The sequence below is a fragment of the Elephantulus edwardii genome, unplaced genomic scaffold, assembly GCF_000299155.1.
Source record: "Elephantulus edwardii isolate Elephantulus edwardi_28Jun2011 unplaced genomic scaffold, EleEdw1.0 scaffold00096, whole genome shotgun sequence".
Classification (NCBI taxonomy): Eukaryota; Metazoa; Chordata; class Mammalia; order Macroscelidea; family Macroscelididae; genus Elephantulus; species Elephantulus edwardii.
Genome location: NW_006399846.1, coordinates 12,761,572 through 12,785,854, shown reverse-complemented (window position 1 = coordinate 12,785,854; position 24,283 = coordinate 12,761,572). Strand labels below are relative to the sequence as shown.

The following is a 24,283-nucleotide window of genomic DNA, read 5'->3' as shown; positions in this document are numbered from 1 at the left end:
TACATTATTGGCAAGAATTCACAAAAGTAAAATAGTTTGTTACAGATTCTGAAAGGGAGATTTTGGTCAAGCTGAAAAATATACCCATGACTACACTTGTTCATACAGAATCATTGAAATATGCTGCAGACCAAGTCCATGATGCATTACCATTTCACTCACAAAGATGTTAAGATTTAAAAAAAAAAAAAGAGCAAAACGGAAAATAACAAATGTTAGCAACGATGTGAAGATATTATAATCTTTATCCACTACTGGTAAAGATGCAAAATGTTATAGTGATTGTAGAAAACAATGTGACAGTTCTTAAAAAAGCTAAAAATAGAACTACCATTATCAGTCAATTCCACTTCTAGGTTTATAACCAAAAGACTTGAAACCAGAGACTCAAAAAAGAGGCTGTTGACAGTAGTATTCACAATAACCAAAAAGTAGAAACAACCTAAATGCCCATCAGTAGATAACTGGACAAACAAAATGTGGTATGTATGCATGTATGTGTATACACACACACACCCCCTTACATACCAGCCAGTGAAGAAGTGAAGTCTTAATACCTAGTACAGTATGTGTAGAGCTTGAAGACATTATACTGTGCAATATAAACCAATCACAAAAGGGCAAGTAGTGTATGACCTCACTCATATCAAAGACAAGAAAAAGCAAATATGTCGAGGCTGAAATTGATTGATGGTTACCAGGGACAGAGGGGTGGGGAGAAATGAATGATTACAAGTGATGGGAAAACCCAACTTGTTGAAGATAGCCCTACCTTGAGCATTATGCTCTTTTTAATACTGCCTATATGAGATCAATTATCGAACAATACATTGATATCACATGCAAGCAAGATTCTGCTGAAAATTGCACTTGGACCAAGAGGCAATTGTCAGATCAGAGCAGGGAGACACTAGATGGTTCAAAATCAAGAAAGGGGTCTGTCAGGGATGTATTTTGTCTCCATACCTTTTCAATCTGTATGCAGAACACATTATCCAAGATGCTGGGTTGTACGAGGAGGAATGTGGCATCAGGATTGGTAGAAGAATCATCAACCTGTATTATGCGGATGACACAACCCTGCTTGCTGAAACTGAAGAGGACCTGAAGCACTTGCTGCAAAAGGTCAAGGACTACAGTCTTCAACATGGACTGAAGCTCAACATCAAGAAAACAAAGATTCTCACTACTGGGCCAATTGGAAGCATCAGTATGGATGGTGAAGAGATTGAGATAGTAGTTTTTGTTTACTTGGCTCCACAGTCAACACTCTTGGTAACAGCAGCCAGGAAATCAGTAGATGAGTTGCATTGGGAAAGTCAGCTGTGAGGGACCTCTCAAGAGTACTGAAGAGCAGCGATGTCAGGCTGGAGACTAAGGTGCACCTGATCCAGGCTATAGTCTTTGCAATTACGTGCTATGCATCAGAGAGTTGGACAGTGAAGAGGGATGACAGAAAGAGAATTGATGATGGCTTTGAGCTGTGGTGCTGGAGAAGAATGTTGAATATACCATAGACTGAAGAGAACAAACAGGTTTTTCCTGGAGAGAGTGAAGCCAGAATGCTCCTTGGAGTCTAGAATTCTGAAGCTTCATCTGACATACTTTGGGCATGTTGCAAGGAGGGACTTGTCCTTGGAGAGGGACATCATGTTTGGGAGAGTGGAGGGACGGCACAGGAGAGGAAGACCCTCGATGTGATGGATCGATTCTGTGAGTGGAGTGGTGGGAATGAGTGTGTTTGAGAAAGCAAGGTTGGCACAGGATAGAACGGCGTTTAGGGCTCTTGTACATAGGGTCGCTATGAGTCGCAAATGACTCAATGGCACATAACAACAGCAACAATAAGAGATCAGCAGAAGAATGAAGAATATTGAATATTTAATTTACTGCTAAAAGAATAAACAAAACTGTCTTGAAGAAAGTGCATCCAGGGTTCTGCTCCTTAAAGGCAAGGATGGTGAAACTTTGTCTTAAATATTTTGGGAATATTGTGAGGAGATGCCAGTCCTTGGAAAACGATATCATGCTAGTTAATATTGAAGGTCAGCAAAAGAGAAGGTGACCCTCATCAAGATGAATTGACACAGTAGTTGCAACAGTGGGCTTGAAGATGGCACAGGATAGGCCAGTGTTCTGATCTGTTGGTTGTAGGGTCGATCTGATTAGTGGTTGACTTGATGGTACCTAACAACAGCATGAGATCAGATTAATAGTAACAGCTTGAAAGATCAGAACGTTCAGGAGCAGTGAATGTATTTTAATGGTGTAGGAACTAGTTTGGCAAATAAGGATGAAAATGGTTACTCAGTTTGAGGAAGAGGGGCCAGTCCTTGGAAGGGTATGGTTGGAAGGGTGGAAGAACAGCACAGGAGAGGAAGACCTCAGATGAGATGAATTGACACAATAAATAGAGTAATGGGGGTAGATGTGTTAGAACAATGAGATTGGCTCAAGATAGGGCAGGGTTCAGAGCTGTTATACGTAGGGTCACTGTGAGTCGCAGACAACTTGACAGCACATAACAACAATAGATAAAAAATGTCAATAAATATATCAATGTCACTAAGCAGTACAGGCTGGTTTAAGAAGAGGTTGTGGCAGCAAGGATATCATTGCTGCGTCTTGACTGATAGCAGAGAATACCAGAGGAATATCTGTTTGATTTCTATTGACTATGTAAAGGCATTTATGTGAATCATAACATATTATGTCTGACATTGAAAAAAAATGGGAATCCCAGAACACTTGATTTTGCATCTGGAAACCAAGAAGCTGTTGTCTGAACAGAGCAAAGAGACTTGGTTTAAAATCAAGAAGGATGTGTATCAGGGTTGTATCCTTTCTCTATGCCTATTCAGTCTGTATGCTGAGTAAATTATTAAAAAAGCTGGACTTTTTTAATGTGGCATCAGGACCAATATGGCATCAGGATTGGAGCAAAACTTATAAACAGCCTGCATTATGTAGATGATACAGCCTTGCTTGCTGAAAATGATGAGGACTTGAAATGCTTGTTGCAGAAGATCAAAGGCTGCAGCTTCCAATATGGATCACAACTCAATGTAAAAAAAAAAAAGCCTCCCCACTGGGCCAAGAGGCAACATCATGAAAGATGGAGAAGAGCTAGAAATGGTCAAACAAGTTTTACCTTGCTTAGATCCACAATCAGCATCCTTAGTACCAGCAGTAATGAGATCAAAAGACGTGTTACATTGGGGAAATTGGCTGTCAGGTACCTCTTCAAAATACTGAGAATAGCTGAGGAGCTGAAGTCAAAGACTAAAGTGCACCTGATCCAAACCTTGGTCTTTTCAATCACTTGCTATGCATCTGAATGTTGGACAATGACTAAGGATGACAGAAGACAAATCGGTGTCTTTGAATTGTGTTGAGGAAAAGGCTTGAATGTCCCAGAGTTTCTCAAAAGAACAAACAAATATGTCTTGGAAAAGGTGTAATCAGGGTGCCCTGTAGAACCAAGGATGGTGAAACTTTGACTCACCTACTTTGGAGGAGACATTCCTTGGAAAAGGACATCATGCTTGGAAAGGTAAATGGATCGAGGCAGTGACTATGACAGTGGGCTCAAGGATGGCAGAGATGATGAGGCTGGCACAGAATAGGGCAAGGTTCAGATCTGTTGTTGATAAAGTCAGTATGAGTGGTAGTCGATTCAGTGGTACCTAGACACAGCAAGAATCAGTACATTAGTAGCTTTTACATTGGTGTGGTTTTACTGTGTATCTTCTCAACAACAGAAAAATAAAACATAGTGGGGTTGGGGAATGAACCAAGGGGAAAGAAATATCAAAAAACTCTGCAAGCAGTAAGATTGATGGCCCTTTGACTTTCAAGTTCCTAGCAACAGCTACACTCTGAGTCCTGATTAAGTAACAGTAGTCAATAGTAGAAAATGATCTTAGGGGAAACCATGTAATGTTTATGAATATCATTTGAAATCTGTGATAATCTATAAATTGCATTTTCCTAATAGGATTCATTCATGGAGGCAGAGGGCAGAAAAAGAAAAAAAAATCATTAGTTCACTAGAAGGGAAAGGATGAACAGCATTCCATCTCTGTTTTCCTTCCCTCTTAGGCCTGTTTATTTTCACTTTAAAGCTTTATCTCCTTGCCATCAAGTCAGAACCCACTCATAGCTGACCCTTCAGTGGCTTTTCACACAGAAAGAGATTTTCTATCTTTCTCCTCAAAGCAGATGGTGGATTCGAACTACCTATCTTTGCGTTGGCAGCTCAAGTTCTTACCTGCAAGGCCCAAGAAAGCTAATTTGTCAAAGGGACCTCTTCTACTGATGTTGTGATTAAGTGCCGTCAAGTCAAATACAACTCACAGCAACCATCTGAACACTGTCCTATCCCATGCCATCCTGACATCTCTGACACACTCAAGCCTATTGCTATAATCCTCATGTCAACTCACCTAGTTAAGGGTCTTCTCTTTTGCTGCCCCTCCACCTTCTCAAGCATGATGTTCCTCTCCAGGGAATAGCTGCTCCTGGTTACATAGGGTATGTGAGACAAAGCATCATCCTTTGCCTCCAAGGAGCATTCTCGCTCTCCCTTCCGCCCCAGACATACCTGTTCTTTTTAACACCACAGTTCAAAACCATCAGTTCTGTCAGAAAAAAATGACCTTTCAGTAGATGGAATCCCACTGCCAGGGTCACTGGAAACTCGAAGATCAGTGTTTTCAGACTCTTGTGACCACACTTCCAATCAGAAATACATCTACACTGGGATCCAGTAAACACATGTAGATGCAAGTTATAAAACATTATTGTTAACTTTTGCTGCCTTCCACTACTGATGACCTCGTGTGCAATGGCATTGGACTATCATGATCCATAGTGTTTCCACTGGCTGGTTTTCGAAACAGATCATCAGAGTTTCCTCTTAGTATGCTGAGCCCAGAAACACAGACTTGTTCATCCTCAGAGCAGCATGCATCCTCCACAGACAGGCATGCTAGCTGCCCTTGAGGTGCACTGATGGGGAGTCAAACCCCAGTCTCCCACATGGAAGGCAGGAATTTTACCACTGACCCACCCCTGCCTCCTATGGAATGTTGTTGTTGTTATGTGCTGCTGAGTTGTTTGCAACTCATAGCAACCCTAATACTTAACTGTAACCGTACCATGATGTACTCTGGTTTTATTTTCATTTGCTTTTGTTCTGTTGTATTGTATTCACAGTTTGTTACAGGGTTTCAAATTTTTGTTCTGATTTTTAACATTAATGACCGTAAGCTTTAGCTTGACCAGCAGTGGTGAAGCAGGTGACAGAGATGCAGGGAGGCAGGTGATGGCAGACGAGAAGAGCAGGCAGAGGTGGTCCTGGCAGAGTTAATGCTCAGCACACACACACCCCCACCTCCACGCCTCCATCCTGCACTTGTATTCATTCTTGGTTTCCCCAGAAATGCTGCTTCCAGCTTTTCGTGTAACCACATCTTTGTTCTTCACACACTGCCACTTTGTTTGGTGCCCCGGCCACACAAGCCCTGCTTCTCTGCTCTGGGAGCTGATTGGGTGGTGGCTCAATGGCCTTCACATACCCAAAGGAAAAGACCCCCTCCCCCCACCCCACAGCTCAGGCAAAGGGGAGCGGAGGGCTGGGCTCAAAATTTATAGGGAGGGATTGTCAGTCCTGGACAAGAAAACTGGCCTAAGGATGCTTGGGGTGGCAATGGCGGCCGGGGGAGAGGGGCAGGCATGAGCTAAGACCAGGGCGTCCATTCAGAACTGCACAACTTCGCTCACACCTTCCTTCCCCACTTCTGTTGCTCACAGGTAAATTCTACTGTAAACCACACTACTGCTATCGACTCTCCGGCTACGCGCAAAGGAAGAGACCCGCAGTGGCGCCTCTGTCGGTAAAGGTAGTTATAACCCATTCCTTAAGTGGGAGCACATCCGCTGGTGCTGCTTCAGGGATATAAAAGTGTGTTGTTATAGGTGGGGCGGAGCTGAGCACGGCCAGCCGAAAGGCCAAGGGAGGCAAGCTCTACCTCACCTGTGAGCAGGAAGAGCCAGGCTGGGAGGGGATCCAGCTTGCCAAGAAAAATCCATGTTTGTGCTTCACTAAGATGATATTCCACCATCCCTACCTGGGTCATGTTTGAGAGATTCCACGGCCACAGCCTTCTGCTCATTATACAGTAAAGATGATTTTTGCTTTGATTGATAAATGTCTTTTAAGGGGTCACCCTTATGCTGAAGATAACTTCCTACTTAATGTTTGGCATGATTAAAGCTCTCATCAAGAAGGGCAGTGGAGTGGGGGAAGGCAAATGAAGGAGTCCTTCCCTGTTCCTTGGTTTGGTTTACTCTCTGGTATCTGAGAACACATAGAAATAAGAGTAAATTCTTGCACTCAACACGGAAAAGGAACTTGGCTATAAATATGTTCTGTTCCAGCTGTCAATACCTTTAACTCTCTTTATTCTGGGAGTTTACTTATCTAAGGGCAGCAATTCAAACCACAAAAACTTTTTATTTTCTTTGCTTGCTGCTTTTGATGAGTGAGTGGCAGCTCCCTACCTCTCCTTTCATGGCAAGCTGGGTATTCGTTTGCTGGCCTGGCTACTGCCTGTCAGCACATAGGCTTGTTGATGCACCCATGAGAGGATTATCTGTTTACTACAGAGAGAATTGTAGGAAAAGGTATAATTTTAAAAGGTCGATTTCTGCTGAATTCTATGGGCAAACCTCCAAAAGAAAGAGTATCTTTCTTTTAAAAATATCCCATTTTCTAAAAGAAAGCCTTCTGTGAGGACTGTAGTTCTGTATCAGTGAGATGGGAGGGATAGGCCAGCCTGCCTTCTGTGACTTGAGTGCTTCCATCCAAGGATCACCCTCTTCTTTCTATGGACTTTTCTAGGAGGCCAAAGGACCACTGCAGGATGGCCCCACTGCAGACACAAATGGACGGGTCAGCACTGTCGCCAGCGTGGCCGAGAGAACCCCAGGTAGCCTCACTTCCTTGTTTGGCTGGGTGGTGCATCACTCTCTTGGACTCTGTGACAAGGCCAAGGGGATGAGCCAGCATCTCCAAAGCAACATTTCTTCGATTGGGCATGAAGTGGCTCAAAACCCTTTGGACTCCTTTTTCATGTGCCAGCTGCTTGCATTTGGAGTCCCCTTTCTCTATGGCTTGTCAGAGGTGCTACTCCAAATCAGAGGGGAGTTTTACTGGCCAACTGTGAGCCAGTAAGGGCCCCATCTGGTCAGCGGTATCACCCAAGCGTCGAGCAATACCTTTTCAAAGACTCAAAGCATTGTCCCAGTCGCTCTGGGGCCTCCCACATCCATCTGACACCCTGTGGTGGCTGGTCTAGATCCTGTGTAAGCTGAACAGAAATCCATAACCAGCTGCTTTTGTCCTGGATGTAAGTGAAAATCCAGACCTGCAGGGCCTTTGTGAACTTCCCTGTTTGGGACTCCTTTGACAGCAGGGGATATTGTGCTATGTCAGGTCCCAGTTCTGGTTGTACTCACCCAAACTTGAAATTGTTGCATCCCATCCCCTCTTTCGGTGTGTGGATCAGCCATCAGTGCCCTTCTGTGTGCCCTGTAGCCTCTAAGGAACATTCCCTGTCCTAATCATTTTAGGGCACTTGAACTTCTAAGGAGGGTCAAGCCCTAACTTACAATGCTATCATTATCCGCTTTCTTGCAATCAAGAGTTTAATAACACTGTCCATACCTTCACAAACCCATTCCTTCTAGTTACAGCAGGCAGGACTAGAAAGGATTTGTGGGCACTAGGCCAGTTGTAAAGAAGTGTGTTGTTTGTCTTTAAAATTGCCTCCTTTCTGAGCTCCATAGACAACCAGCCTGTGAAAATGTTCACAGCCCTGAGTTGTTGTGTAGATGAGGAAAGAAGCTGACAATACTGTGTTTCTATTTGTCACGTTTCCTCTTGCTTAAGCAAATGTGTCTTAAGCAGCCATTTACAAACTTAGGGATCAGTTGAGTGTCATTATTAGAGGACATTATACCTTAGACGAAGAGGGGGTAGTAGAATTTCATGGGAAAGCAAATTATGCACATGGCAATTAAACGATAGGTTTCTTGAGTTGTTTCTTTCTCCCTGCATAAACACTGACATAGACCTTGTGTGACTCATTCTGGGAGAGGAACAACATGGCCAGCAGTTGAGAGGTAGCCCTCCCTGGTGGATGACAGCCAGTGCAATGATCTGGGGAGACACACAGCACATCTCAGCCAGGCTAGGTCCCCTCGGCATCTGCTGCTACACGTGCCCTTTCTATAATCTAGGCAAACTTTTTTTAATGACCTACAGGTGGGACCATTATTTTATAACCATGTGAAGCCACCAGTAAAGATAAACTTTCTATACAACCTTGAAGGCCTTTCCAGTCTGTCTTTTTCATAAAGTGCTGAGAGCCTTTTGCCATTGACATTGTCAGAGTGTGAGGGGGACAGGCCTGCATAAAGAAATCACCAAAGGACTCTGGTGACTTCTGCTCTGAACTCTTGAATTTTCATTTGGTCAGGTGAACAAGCTGCCTAAGGTTAAGACTTTATCCCAAAGGAAATAGAATTTTTCAAGGAACCTGACTACTCAGCACTGTGTCAGTAAAATAGCGCAAAGAATTAAACTTACCTTTTAGGTGGCAAATCCAAAACATTTTCTAAGGTAATTACCCACAATGAATTTCAGGTTATATCTGAGCAAGTCAAGTTTGCCCACTCTCCTGGCTGACTCGGGTTACCATTCTCATTCTCTGGTTGAAGATATAATGAATTGCAGGGTTTTAGATATTTTTTATTTATTCTGAAGCATTTCTTAGAGGGAATGTTCTACAAATCAGAGAAAGAAGATGACAATTGGCAGTGTGGTCATGGCATCAAAGTCCCGAGGCATAGGCGTCTCAGTCCCCGTGGTTCTTGATTCTGGACTAAAAAGTGACATACCTGCAGGAACCCAAGGAGGTTAGGACTGACCATGTGATATTCCAAAGCAGGTGCAGCTTGAACCCCTAAATTGAATGAGGTCAGTCACTCCACCCCAGGTAACAGTGCTCCCTGGGGAGCGGGAAAGCCAGAGGGCCTAGGGCTGATGGTATGTCCTTGGTAGCCACTTCTGGAGGCCTGGGCCTTAGAAAATGACCGTTCTGTGTGCTGAACATGCTCCCACGTACCAGCACTTTCTCTTTAAGGTGACTAACTCTTGCTAGCCTCTGTAGACAAGGAACAGAATTAGAGGTGGCTTTGGACACAGGATGGGCTTCTTTGTCTCCCTTGATAAGGATTTTCTTCTTTAAATTCCAAGCTAAAGCTTTGTTTGTAGCTGGAATTTCCTTCTGGAAAGCTTCGGGACAGCTCAGATATTTCAGGGCTCCAGGTGTTTGTCCCCAGGTCATTACCCCAGAGCCACACTTCTCCCCTCTTCTTCCCATCAGACCAGAAAGAGCTGTGAGTGAGTGTACTCAATCCTGTTTCCTGTAAATACAAACTGCCCTCCCTACACCATTCCTCCCACTGGTAGAGCTGCAGAAGCCATGGCTCTCGTTGGTGCTTGGGCCCTGCACAGCTTCTGTATTTTGTGTCATTTCTCTCTTCTCCCTGATGTCCTTTCCTCTCTTAGCAAAATTACTAATGTTGCCAAAAAACCAGCCACCACCCACAAGTGAAAAGAAAAGCACTCTAGGTTTTTTCCTGCTTAAAAATGTTGTCATTTCTTCAGTAACCTAATCTGTAACTGCTGCCTAACTTCGTGTTTGCGGGGACATTGTTTACAGTGTTTTTGTTTGTAATGTGCATTTTACTATAGAAACCCTATTTTCTGTTCTTGAAAAATCTGTAAGTGCTTTGTTTCCAAGCTTCTCCTACTCACAGCTGCAGAATAGTGGACCTGGCACAGATTGCCCTGGCCTGGCTCTGAGCACCTGTCCTGACTGCAGGGAACGTTGGAAAGCAATAGGTAGAAGGGGATAAGAAAAAAAGAACCTGGGGGGGGGGTCTTCTCCCCTTGAGCTCTGGACCCTCAGTTGTAGATGTTTTTGCATCTGTTTTTTCATTCACATAGTAGGTAGACCAAAAAAAAAGAAGAAAAGGAAAATAAAAGCTATAGGTTATCACAAGAAATTAGAAGAGTTCCTGTCAGTGAGCATTAATAATGCCAGGTGCAGAGATGGAAAGGGAGAAACACTTTGTTTAGTCGTCTCAGATAGAGAAGATCTAATTTAGCTGCCCAGCAAAGTAGCAAGTGGCAGATAAATAAATGCCTGTCCCCGTCCCCAGACAGCCCTTTGCATGATCACCATTTGATCCCATGGTTGGGATGTTGAGTGGGCTGTTTGAAATGCAGGCATTTCTCATGACAGCCAGAAGAGTGGCCATTGGTAAGAGAGAGTCCACTTAATCCTGGTCTCCCTGCATCGTGAGGATGTTGGGAAAACATCTTACTCCCTCCCAAATCTTTTTCCCTTATAGGAATTTCCAGAAAACCTTTTAGTAGAACAAAGAGAATTCTGCAGCCCAGCTTTTTCTTCGTCAGTCCCACCCCCAAAAGTCTTAGTTAATGGTAGTAAGTGAATATATACATATACACACAAATATATAGGCTTAGTTTTACATATATAGAGAGATAATTATTTATATGTTGCTATTTAAATAACTGTAATAGTAAAGCAGTTTCTAAAGCTTCATTTTCCTTGGTTCTGGGAGATGAAGAAGCTTTTACATTATGGAACCCTGTGACCCACTCGTGATCCACACGGCTCTGTTGATTCCAAGGGCACAGGTACCCCCGTCCCCACTTAAGGTTCTAACCTGGATTTGCAGGGAACAGCACAGCTCAGGGACAGTACTTCTATGGAAGTGGAGACTTTTGATGGTTGGGTATCTCAGAAAATGAGCCATGCACACCCACAACCTCAGAAAGTAGACTCCAGAGCAAGCCAGGGTCCTGTTGCTGGTGGGTTCCACAGAGAACACTTTGAGTTGAGGGAATCAGGTTCTCACTTTCCCTCTATTGTGCTCCCAGTCTTGTCCGTTGGCGCCACTGGGTTATCTACACCTCCGCTCCCTGTTATTGGTGTGCACTGTATCTTTGGTCGTTATCTATGGGACAGCAGAATGTTCTTAGGCCTTCCTACAAGGGGTCCCACTGTGGCCTTTAAATTCTGAAGAATAAGGGGCTTGCTTTTTTCCTGAGCCAGTCAGCCTAGGTGGGGGGCAGTGGGAAATGCACAGGCCACATGCCCCACAGCAGCGGTCCCAAGAAGCCAGAGGAGACATAGCTGTGCCCAGGAATGCGCCACCTGTCCACTTCCGGAAGTGTCCACTTCTAACCTTCCCTAAAAGCCTTTTCTTTTTGCCCTTGTTTTTAACCTGTTGCTCTTGTGAGTTTTTGGTGTGGTTTTTTTTTGTTAGGTTTCATTTTGTGTGTGGGGTGTTGTTGATTTTTTTAATTTATTTAATTGTGTAACTTTGTTTTTGCTGTTATTGTGAAACCAAGGTGTTGTGCTTTTAATTTTTTTTTTTTTAACAAATGTTACCATTCCTATTTAAGAGAATAAATTCCAAACAATCTTCAGGTTTCTGAGTTTTTCTTTTCCTTCCCTTTTTCCTAATTGGTGGGTGGGAAGGGGGAGTAGCTCTCATGCCCCTGGACTCTCTTGTTTGTGAGGGTGGAATAAGGGAGAAAGCATAGGTGTATTAAAGTGCAGGAAATAGGCTGTTTATACCTAAAATACAGGCCTGTTGGAGATGTTTTGCTTTGTCACAGCTGGAGATAGAGAAGAGCAAGAAAGACGTCATCTGTGTCACATGTCCTGCCTTCAGTTGGCCCGCAGGCAGGACCTGCTCACTAGAGCAGGATTCCACAGCGGGCCTGTGCCAGCCATGGAGACACTGCCAGGTGCTGCCTTCTCTGTTGTGACTATGGTGGCCTGCTGTGGAGAGCTGGAAGCCTGAGGTTTATCTGCCCTGCCTTGGGGCTTTCCCAAAGGGTACCCACCTCAATGACCTTGCCCCCAGAGCTGGTGGCATTCAGGGATCTTGCTCATTCCTCTCCAGTTGTTCTCCTTCCATGCTGTTTGGCCTGGAACCAGAGCTAGGATAGCCGGTTCTGTTCATTCGCTCTCAAACCTGGAGGAATGAGCCTATATTAAGAAGCAATCTGTCCCCTTCTGTCGTGCACTACTGCTGACTTTAGTGGTGGCAGCCTCTTCTGTCACATTGGCATGCTGATCACAGGGGGCACAGGACCAACTTTAGTGCTGAATCAGGCCAAGAAGGTGACCTTAGTGGGAGACACATTCAGCACCAAGTCTACCCAGCCTCACTGCTCTCCTGCTGGAGAGAATATCCCTGTTGTGTTCTAGGGAATGGAGTATCCTGCTGTTAAAAGGACCATACTGGCTTCTGTCCAGTCTTAAGCTAACCTCTGGGACCTGCAGAGTCTTTGGCTTCTCCACAAAGGACACTGACAGGCTTCTGGTTTCTCATGGCACTCTAGATGGTGATGCCCCTTCAGTTATATCAGGGAGGGTCTCCATCCCCGCCTAACACCTCCACCATCGTACTGTGTCTCTGTCTCTTTGTAATTTCTACTGACTTGACTGGGCAGAGTTTATATGGCCTCTCTTGGCCTGCTCATTTCTTTTCCCCCAGCTCCTACCCCAGGCTGTAATCTGTTGCTCTTCTTTCTCTGAAATACATTTCTAAATCACTGTCAGGTGATGCCTGCAGTTTTGGAAAAGAAGTATTGGGATTGGAACAGTTAAACAATAAATGACAATTAATAAATTGACTAAAAATTAATAATGAAGGTAGAGATACATAGTATTCAAATTTTAAAAACTTTGCGAATATTGTCTTCCTGTCTCTCTGTGATAAGAGCACAAGAGCCATCATTATATAGAGGGCTGGACCACAGCGTCCTTCTATTAGAGATTGTATAGCAACTGGTGTGGTCCTTCTATCCATCTTACAGGCCTTGGAGAAGGCTCTTCGGATCTCAAATTGAAGCTTCTTGAAATTCACTCTTATTGCTCCCCCACCCCCAAATTCCCTGGCAGTTTCCCTAATTAAGTAGCTCCCTAGGAGACGCTGTGATACAGAATTTGAAGGAATACAGGCAGTGAAAATGGGTCGCACTGAAAAATAGGACAAAATGACGGGGTGCAGGATCCAGGTCATACTGGTGTCTCCCCTGGGGTACAAATGGAAGCTAAATAGCCATGTGAGATTCTTCTTAATATCATTTTCTAGAATCTACCCTGAATTCTAGTCCATTTCCTAACGTTCTAAAACCTCAGTGAGACTCCAAAACCAGTTCTTCCCTTGCACCTCAGACCCAGCAAGTGTCTGGCATGTGCCAACAAGTACATTAGTCATAATGAAAAGAGAGTGGAGTCAGGTGGCATTTTCTGCAGAGATCAGATCATGGAGCTGGCGTTCCTCTCTCATCATGGCCAGAATTCTCAACTGTGCATGTGTACACGTGCATGCATGCACTGGCTGCTGAAGCCTCTTTACAGTTATTCCTTATCTCTTCACTACTTAGCCCCTGGAAGGTGGACTTTTGCGTAATAACACCTTCCATAAACTTGGAAAGAGAGACAGGGCCCCAGGCATTTACAGTTCTTTTTAATTGCTTCCGGGTTTTACCAGCCATACTAACGCCTTCTCTCGACTGCTTCCTGTAGGTCAACTTCCACGTATCTTTGCAAAAGTGTTTCTATAACTGTTTTGGAGTATTTCAGAAAAACTTTATTGGATGTTTTGAAAGGACAGTGGGCAAGAGATTGAGTCCTTATCACCCAAACTCTTAAGTAAATCAAACCAGGCCATTGACCTTATTTTGTTTAGTGCATCCAAAATGTAAAGACAGCCCAACCCAGAAATTTTGGAACACCCTTAGGAGCATGGAAGTCCAAGGCCCTGGAACTGCCTTAGCATGGTTTCTCTGGGGCCTCACCAGGGTGATGACTTGAAAAATTCTTGGAGCGTTTCTGTTAGCCTTTTATCTCCATTTCTTTCTGTGGTTGCCCAACTTGTGATTGTGTATTCCTTTCATAAAATTATCCCAAATATTACTACTGAAGCTGATTTTTGAGGTTGCGTTTCTGTAAAATACCAAAATTGTTTGCCTTTATCACTATTGTTTATTTTAGCCTTTGTCTGGTATTATTGGTGTTTAGTAGTTATTTTTTATATTAAGTAGCACCTCTCACCTAAAGAACTCAGTAACTTTATCCAAGCATTCGGTACCCCCCTGCTTCTCTTGAGATTCCGGAACCTTCCATTGAGGTCTGAACCCACCACACAGCCACTTTCACCACTTTCCCCACATTTTACATTCCAGCATTACTGTTTCTCCCAATGCCAGTTTCCTGATGAACCTAGCTGAAAGGGGGAGGATAATGAGTTCTTCTGATGGCAAGTGCTACTTATCATAAAAAATAATTACTATAGAGCAGCAGTGTCAGGTGAAGACCTGAGGGCAGCAAAAGAACTGGTCTCACTGAGTCTTGATTTTCCTCCATAAACGTATGGAAGTCAGGGCTGTTTAGCTGGCAAAGGGCTAAATTATTATGTTTTCATACAATTCTCATGTTCTCTCAAGGTTAATAAAGCCAGAAATAGTGTAGACATGAATTCCAGAAAAGGGGATCCCCTTTGGGTTGTTCACTATTCAACATGAAAACTAAAAAGTGTGATTAGGTGCCCTCACTGGGACCTTAGCGGAAGGGTGGCTCTCAAAGAGCAAAGCCACAGTGGATTTCTTGGACTAAACACAGCCTAGTTACCAAGGAATGGCTGGTATCCAAGGAACAGCTGGTATCAATTATAATAGGATTACAACAGCTTATTTATGCTTTTTGTTGTTGTTGTTGTTTTCAAGGGCTAAGTCAGGGTTCAGAAGGACTAGGCTGGAGAGAAGCCAGTTGTAAAATTTTTCTTCCACCATTTTATTAACTAGAGATTTGAGGGGGGGGCACCCAGTAAGTTCTTTTCTTCAAATATTCCTTCCCAAAGTTGAGACTTGGGGGCTCTGGTGGCTTAGTCTGTAGAGAGTTGTGCTGCTAACCCACTCAAGAGCAGTACCTCTCTGTTGGTTCGAATCCATCAAGAGCTCCTTGGGATAAAGATGCAGTTTCTTCCTGTACAACTTACAGCCTTCAAAACCCCACTGGGAGGTGGGAAACCACTGGAGGGTCAGCTATGATACAGTTGCCTACAACAATGAAAGAGAGCGAGTTGGGTCTGATGTGAGGTGTCCAGAACCAGCTGCCTGCTAGCCTTCTGGCTGTGGACTCACCCGTCTGAGGAATTGGTACCATTACAGCAACAGTGGGGCAGGAACTCAGGACGCAGGGAAGGTGCCACAGTGGTTGGCTTTGGAATTTGGAATTTCAGAAGCAAGTGGTTGGCTTTGGAATTTGGCTTTGGAATTTCAGAAGCAAGTGGCCCTGGGTGCCTGGCGTAAGAGCCAAGTCTGCTGGCTTTGCTATAATGTCAAGGGCCAGCGGACCATCCTCAGTGCTTCCAAAAATACTATGCAAAGGATTGACTCGTCTACATTTGTACCCATTTTATATTTGGGACCCGGAGAACCATTTAATCTCATATAAAAATAGGAAAACTTAAAATACATGAACACCAGTATTCTCCTTCCTCTGGCTGTGATAAATACTGGCTAATTCACCATAGTAGCCTTTCTAACTAAGGAAACCATTTAGGAAGCATAACAATAATACCAGTAACTACAATAATAATAATAAAGTTAACATACCAGGCTTCCTCTTCACCAAGGTCTGTCTGGGTGATTTATGTATTTCACTCAATCCTTCCAACAACTTGAGGGAGTTACTATTATTTGCTCCATTTTAGAAATGGAAAAACAAGATGAGGTTAAGCAAACTTGATCAAGACTACGTAACTAATAGATGTGGAGTTGGGATAGGAACCCAACCCCCTGTGCTGTATAACTTCCCTTCAACTGTTCTCCATAACATCACCTTGTTAGCACTTGGTAAGAAAAGTACCATGTGTTCAACTCTGTAAAATGAGATGGTTAAAAAACATATGTGATTGTCCTGTGTAAATGAGTAAATATGCATTTGATTATTCCTGAGAAGTACAGTCAGTCTTGGGTTAAAGGGACATTCTTATAAGATGCCATCAGAAACAAGTTCCGTTCCTGACTGTATCTTTAAGAATTTGTAGGTCACACTGGGCGGGTGCACATGGGTCTTATTTAGCCTCACGTTAGAGCAAGAAAAAACTTGAAGCTTTTTTTAATGACTTAAAAGTTGCATTGCAACAAGTGAAGGTAAACGTGATTAAAAAATGCTTTATAAGTTAGGAGAACCAGTACTGTGGTTCGTAGCCGGTTGTGCTACTAAACAAAAAGTTGGCAGTTTGAGTCCACCAGCTGAGCCACAGGAGAGAGATGGGCTGTTTCCTATCGTTAAGAATCACAGCCTGTGGACACAGGGTGGAGGCTCACTGGGAGTCAGAATTGACTTGATGACAGTGGGTTAAGAGTTGGTTCAGTTGTTTGAAAGTGAGGGCAAATATACATTAAAGCAGGACTTCCAAACTGGCAGCACCTCAAAGATGATGCCATCTTTGAATAGCTCTCCACAGTCCTACCTATAATCCAGTTTTAGGCATCAGACTTCTGATGTAGGTCACTATGCCTCTTCTCAGTCTACCATTTGAGGACTTTGGCCTGTAGTTTTCCTGTTTAGGTTACTGTGGCAAATCATCCAAATTATAAAAACTGCACGATTTCTATTTTTCTTAGCCATGACAGAACTAATTTGAAACCCTAAATTAAGCAGAAAATAGAGTTTAGAGTTGTCCATAAAGTGGATGTCTGTAACTTCGGGCCTGTCTGTTCTTGTCCCCCGGGTGCCTTTGGCCATTATTTGGGGATAATTGGGTGCCTTGGAAAAGATGGCAAAGAGTGAAGAATTTCATCACTGCTATGTGAAGAGGAGAAATCCTTGAAATTGAGGAAGAGAATAGCAATTGTCTGAATTTAAATAATAAGTGGAATTCCCATTTTCTTCATTTCACCCCTCTTCTTGGTCAATGCGAGTAATAGCAAGTTTAGAGTTTCATTTCTGAGGTGTAAGCCTGAAATAGGTCCTTTGTGTGTCCCTGCCAATGGAGAAATGCGCTCCCATTGACTGTCAAGTGGAGCCTGTGCTCAAGGAGATGTTTCTTGTGCTTTGAGCCCAGTGTGACTGTGTTTGACGTTTAAATCTGCAGGCTTAACCTTGTTTGTTGTCTCCCATCATTTTCTTATACTTTAGAAGAAGGCCCTGGTTATGATTGAGCTGACACTTTCATTCTCCTAGACCTCTTTTTTGCAATGATATTTTGAGCTATAGCGCAGGTGATAGAAGAGATAAAAGCATTCTTATCTATTCATGTTTGGACCATTTTGGACCCCGCCTCATACTTGAGTCAGTGGCTTTTACATCTTTAAGGTGAATGTTTGGATCTTTTTTTCAGTTGCAGTTTTGCCCTGCTGAATGACATCTGGTTGAGACATAGAAATGCTGTCAGAAAGTTTGTGGAGCCTATGCCCTGCCCCTGCAAAGGCATTCTGTGACAGGGTGCCCTGAGAACTCAGAGATAGGATGTTCTTGGAGAAGGAAAGAGAAAAAGAGTTGAGAACACAGAGAAAGGTATCTTTTCCACATCATATTCTCAAGGCTAATGGAAGGAAGGACCTACTAGAATACCAAGGAGCTATTGCATCTTTCAGCAAGCTTTTAGCATCCAGCCAAAAAGAAGTAAGTGAAAAGAGTACAATCAGTGAAATTTCCCTTTTAGCTTCTTCATCTCCTACTTTGGCCTTAGGGTACAAACATAAAAGTAAAACATGAAAAGAAAATAGCTTTCTTTCAAGTAACTGGCATTGAATAGAATCACCTTTTGTAAGCAGAGTGGGGCCATGGGATGATGTCAAGTCCAAAGTCTTCTGGCATATATGACATCAGAACTAGTTAATTTGTCACTCAGCATCTAGTAATCTTTGGGATTCTGTCACATGCGAGCAGCCAAACGCTGGACTCTTCTTGTTTGGTCTGTATATTGTGCTTCTGTTGGACTAGGTACCTCCCCTTGACAACACAGATAAATATTTATGGGTTCACTGCTCTGCACCCTTAATAAACCTAGTCCAATTAAGCCATGATCAGATTATGTGGTAGCTTGGTCAGCCTATTTGATATGAGATTAGTAATAATTTGCTATAACCTCTAAGCCAGGGTTTCTCATGCTCAGCACTGTCTGTATTTTAGGTCAGATAATTCTGTATTTGGGAGGCTGTCCTGTGCATTGTAGGATAGGATATTTAGCTCTGACCTCTGCTCACTAGAGCCCAGTTCCCCCACCATCCCCATTGTGACATTCCAAGTCAGTTGGCAGGGTAATAGCATTTCTTTCTAAACTATTAAATTCAGAAGTCTAAAGAACCTGGCATTGACATGCAGTTTACCTGGTGGCACAGTTGCTACCCAGAAGATAGATGGTGCAGACCCACCAGCTCCATGAGAGAACTGTGGTGGTCTGCTGTTCTACACAGTGAAGCCTTAGACACCTGATGGGGCAGTTCTCACCTGTCCTGTAGGGCAGTATGAGTCGGATTCCACCTTATAGCAGCAGATCTGGTTTTTAATTGTTTGTGTTGCTCCAGCATGAGATCAGGAAAGAGCGGAAGAGAACAACAAAAGTATTATAGAACCCTCTTGAAATCTCATAGTAGTGGTCTTCCAAACGTTCCTGTCTGTCCCTATTGAAATGTGCACTCACCTCCCACTGTGTGTTTGCTTACTTACGTGTAGATCCCACTCAGCTAACGTTGCAAAACATTTTAAATAAAATATAAACACATTCCAAGATTTCTGGGGTTGTGTTTTTTGTTTGGGGTTTTTTCCCCCACTATGCTCCACTGAATTGCCTGTGTACAACAGCCAGAGAGTGTCTGATTGTGTCTACATGGAACAAATACAGAAAGCAAAAAGCTCTGGTTCTTTGGCCTGCTCTCCTTGCCAAACTCCAGCCGTAACCTAAGACTGGATTTCTCAAATCTATAACATTATAAAATGGCAAAAAAAATGTTACTTGAGCTTCTCTGCATTATTGGTTAATGTTAAGGAGTGCATGAGCCAAAATGTATGCTTATCTATAGGAACCTCAAGTCTCAGTGGTGAGGATTCCAGAACATTTTGGAACAGTTGGCAGGAGAGTGTGAGCTAAGATTGTTTCTGCGAGCTGACTGATGGTTCCCTTTTCTGGTCTGTCCATCCTGTACATTAGGTTGTTCAGAGTTCAAACAGAATGGTCCATTGGGTAATTTTAGCTTGCAGTCTACCTTTTCTAGTCAATTTCAGAGTGGATGGGGAAGTTGACCTGAGTTGCATGCAGTTCTTTGAAAGCATTGTTAAGATACCCACAAGTGCTTGGCTAAATTTGGCATTGCTTTTCCCCCTCTGCCTCCATGCAGGGGATGTGGAGTCACCTCCTAATTCCTCAATAACCTCAGGGCACATCACTATAGTAACAAGAGCATAAACAGTCAAGGATAGGGTGGGTGTAAGGTAAGCTGAATTTTCAACACCTACTCCACAAACTCTATTAACTTTGATAAATGTCGATAGTTGTAGAGGGGCTAAATTTAGGCCTTTTGTTCATGGGGTCGCTATGAGTTGTGCTAAATTTGAAGGCAATCATCAGCAACAACAACCGTGAAAGTTAGCACTTTCTCTTCTACTCTTCTGGGTGCATATGTCCACCTAAGAACTCTGGATCCCTGCTGATTTGACCCCAAGTCCCCAAGATAAACTGTCCCTGACCCATTCTCAGGGAAGGGTACCAATTTCTTCTTAAAGGCTTGGCCTCACTGTAGGCTTCTCTCCTCGTTCTCATTAGAGATGTTTTCCATGATCTTAACATACTTCTGTCTCCTCTAGAGCTTCTCAGTTCCTAAGCAACAGTGGTTCTTTGTCAGGTCAGTTTCTGTGACCTTTTAACAGAATCCCTAATAGCAATAGTCATAAGTATCAAGTGTTGATTATGGACATCCCTGAGGACAGTTTTCATTTCCTTCCAAAAATATCTTCCACTAGCTACTGGAGTGCTGTATGTGAGGGTTCTTATCTTTACAGGGAAAAGAAAGGCATCTAATCCCGCTTCAGAGAACCTTTATTTAGAACGTAGGCTTGTCCCTGTTGACAGTCTGATTGTGAGCAGAGCTCTGGGGTGTTTAAATCACTTTCATGGCTCTAGGAGGTGTTTCATTACTTTTCTCTTTTCATACTGAAATGTGAGAGCATGAGAAGATAGAGCCTGGCTGAGAGGAAGATGTTCCAGGCACCCTACCTGCTCAGGGCTTAGCTGTGCGGCATGGGGGCCGCTGCGAAGCCGTCTTCAGGGGCCACAGGGCAGCCTGCCCTAGAGAAGGGAGGAGCTGACATTTAAACCCAGCTGACTCCTGTTCCCTTCTCTTCCTTTCTCCTTTCCACCCATTATTATTGGGTCTGCTTTTCTAGTAAGCAGCTTGAAGTGAAGAGATTCTTTTTTACCTTTGAGATAGCCTTTTTTCATGGATCTTCTAAGACATTGACAACTCCATAAGCGTCTTTGTCACTAAGTTACTAAGGGAACAGCTACTGTTGTGCACCCTTCCATCACTACTCTCCTTTTCTCCCACAGAACTGCTGTGGAAATACACACCCTTTTGGTTAATAGCACAGTTTGCTTTAGGGTAGATCTACTCTTTACATAGTATTGTATTTCCTGTTTATTCTTGGGCCCTTCAAAGCAGTAAGCTACATGAAAGACAAAGAATATTGTTTGTTTCTGTACAACTTTGCTCAGGTATAATGAACTGTTATCAATCAAAACAAAAACTACTATCATGCAAATCTGACTAACAGCAAATCCATAGAACAGAATAGAAATATCCCCATAGGTTTCTAAAGCTGTGATCTTTATAGAAGCAGACTGCCCCTTCTCTCTTCCACAGAGCTGCTGGTGGATTTGAACCACTGAACTTTCAGTTAGTAGCCAAGCACTTACCTGCTGTCACCAGAGAGCTCCTTGTCATGAGCCATGTCATCACCACAATCAAAATGATGAGCATGTCCATCACCTCTTAAATTTTTTTTAAACTGTTTTTGTCTTAAAATGAGGAAACAGGCCAGAGGAAGAACTACTGATTTCTTAAAATTAATAGTGAACTATTGTTATTCCAGCTTGGAGCAAGGATTAGAACGTCTATTCTGATCTCTTACTGAAAGTCTTTTCCTGAACACCTACTTTTACCGGAGTCCTTCGGCAGCACAGTTAAGCAATCAGTTACTAATCAAAAGGTTGGCAATTTTAACCTCCCCAAAAGGGCTTCAAAAGAAGGACCAAGCTGTCTGCTTCTGAGAAGCATGCACTGAAAACCCTGTGGAGCCCAGTTTACTCTGGCACACAAGGCCAGGCTGTGCTGGAATGCACAGGATGGTGACTGTTTTGTTTTCACCCTGACACTCAAGCATCAGGAACACAAAGACCAAAATAATCCCCACCGCTAGCAAAGCCTCTGGTCTTGGGGTGCATCCAGATAGGGCATGAAGGAGAAAGAGGCTATGATAGGAATGCATGTACTGTGCATGTGAGAGGACAGAATAGAGGAGAAATAGGTAGCACTAAGCAGGCTGAAGGTAGGAGAGGAGAAGCAGGGGTCTGAGCGGAGATCTCCCTCTTGAGCTGTACGTCATCCTTTTACTTCCAATTTCCCAGATCATTCACTGTATCTAATTGTGTAGAATCTTCTGGTTCGTAAGGTGCATTTATTAACTAGCTAATGAGATAAAGTAGTTTGCTGAAGCCCCATTGTGCAAACATTGCCCCTTTGAGAGCTCACCCTCTGTTACCTGAATATGGACAGCTCTGGTGTCCTAGTAGTAAAGCAGTGCTGCAACCCAAGGCACACAGTTCAAATCCACCAACTGCCCCAGGGGAGAAGGATGGACAGTCTCTTCTCATGCAAGTAACTGCCCCTGAAAACTGGCTGGAGGGTCAGCTGTGGATCAGTTCCAACTGGATGGTACACAACAGCAGCAACAGCACTCATGGAATTTAAGGGAGCACAGCAGACTCCAGTGGTTGGGCCAACACATCGTCATTTCCCCAACACTGGAGCAGTGGCCTGTGATAGAGCCCTGTTCCTCAGGGTGACCCAGCTGATGGTCAGGGACTACAAAAAATGTTTTGAGGAGCAGTGGGTGCACTAAGAAAAAAATGGAGAGCAGAGTATGTGTATTGAAAGAAAACTCTGCTGTGGATAGAATGAAGCATGCCAGGATTTCCTAAAAAAAAAACCAAAAAACCAATAACTCATTGCCTTCAATTTTTACCAACTCGTAGCTGACCCTCCCATGGGGTTTCCAAGGCAGTAAGTTGCGCTGAAGGAGCTTGCTCATCTTTCTCCCATGGAGCTGTTGGTGGATTCGAACCGCCTGAGAGCCACGGCCTTTGGGTTAACAGCACATCACCTTAAGGACTGCGCCACCAGCGTTCCCTACCAGGATTTCCAGCTGTCAAAAAAGCCACCTTTGGGGGATACTGTCATAATAACAGTAAAATCTTAACTTTGGAAAGGCAGAAGATTCATGGGGTGGTGCAGACTGAGAACATGAGGCAGTGGTGAAGATAGAGCCCCTCGCTCAGCTCTTCCCACAGTTTCCTGCGTTGAGGTGCCTGTACCCCCTTGTTCTTGAGGCCCAGCGTTCCAGTCTGCATGGTGTCCCACTCCCATTTGGGTGGGATTTTTTGGTACGGTACTTGTCTGTTCCCTGTTGAGTTTTTCTTCTTCCTTGACCTCTCTGTTATGTAATGTTTAACTCAGAATTTCCCAACTCTTCTGGCAATTAAACATTTCCAAAGCAACTGAGCTTGCCCTGGAGCCCACATGACCTCTTTGTGTCCCTACATGAAAATGCAGTTGCCTCAAAGAAAGAAGCAATAGCTCCCACATGAGGGACAGTTGAAAATTCTGTCCTGCCGAGAGGAGGAGTAGAGTAAATTCAGATCTGGGGCCTGTCTTAACTCTGCCTCATCCAAGCCTTGGGACAAGTTTCTGGGCATCATTGAGAATCGGAATATCATAACAGTGGTCACAGCAGTTTATAGACAAGTGGTGCCAATTTGTGGCCACTGTATGTGCCTGGCACAGATAGCTGCTCTATAAATGTTGCTTCTTTTCTCAAAGAAATGCTTTATACCCTCATGTCATATGATATTAGCAGAATTCCATAAATTTACGCTGCCTACCAGTAGGAGACTACACAGGCCATAGGAGGTAGATGTGTGAGGACAGCAGTCACCTGACCAGGGCAGCGCCCACAAACTCTATTCTTCGGGCTCCAGAGCAAGAGGACCCCCTTTGCATGCACAGGCCTCCATGCTTGAGAAGTGTCTGATGCCATTTGGAGTGAGAAAATAGCTGTAAAAGTATAAAAATGTGATTCTTGCCAAGTGGAATCTGCAAAGTCAAATAAACCAAGGAACAGAAAAAAGAAAAGCGTGAGGCTTTGGTTCCTGGTCCCTTATAACAAGGAAAGTGGTATCTGCTGCTAGCCTTTAACTGGCCTTCAGTTAATGTGTCCTCTCTGGGTTCGGTCTAAGTGGGGAGTCATCTCCTCTTCCTAAGAATGGGTCACAGCCCTCTCCCACTGATGCCAGATCATGTTGTCCATCTTGACTGGAGCAGTGGTGATGTCCCTGAGGAAGGTAGTGACCATTTCATTAATTTAGATTTATAAGCCAACATGGTGGCAGCAGATTGGCTGGCAGTTGTCCTGCCTGCTCCTTGGACAGTTAAGTAGCAACTGACACGGGAACTGGAACTCAAAGCAAGATAAAAGGAGTGGACCCATTTCTAACCATATTCTTCACTAAATTAGGACCATCCTGACTCAAACCAGCGGTCCAACAGCAGCTCCACAAATCCCCAGGGACGCAAAACCCCTGAGCGTAGGCCTTGTCCTGAACAGGAAAAAAAATCTCTGCACCCACAAAGGTTCTGCTGTAGGACGACAGCCACTTCAGATGGTTCCTTCCATTCCCAGTGCACGAGGGAGCTTGAGAGTGTGGCAGCTGGATCATGATCGTCTTGAACAGGAAGAAAGTAAAAATGATTCCAAAAGTTTCCTTTAAAAAAAAATCCCTTGTCTTCCCAGTATTCTGAAAAATTTACAACCAGGAGAAG

General features: G+C 43.7%; 1 protein-coding gene across 3 annotated transcripts in view; it reads left to right on the top strand.

Moving 5' to 3' along the window:
* MICAL3 (microtubule associated monooxygenase, calponin and LIM domain containing 3) overlaps nt 1-24,283 on the top strand; it is a 126,739-nt gene that overhangs the window by 43,654 nt on the left and 58,802 nt on the right. For 2 of the 3 annotated variants that reach the window (XM_006891341.1, XM_006891340.1), the window contains exons 17-18: nt 5,815-5,903; nt 6,905-6,992. In XM_006891341.1, coding sequence (XP_006891403.1) covers nt 5,815-5,903; nt 6,905-6,992 — 177 coding nt within the window. Of the gene's footprint in view, nt 1-5,814; nt 5,904-6,904; nt 7,252-24,283 lie in introns of those variants that run through there. The other variant, XM_006891342.1, reaches the window with a different exon arrangement.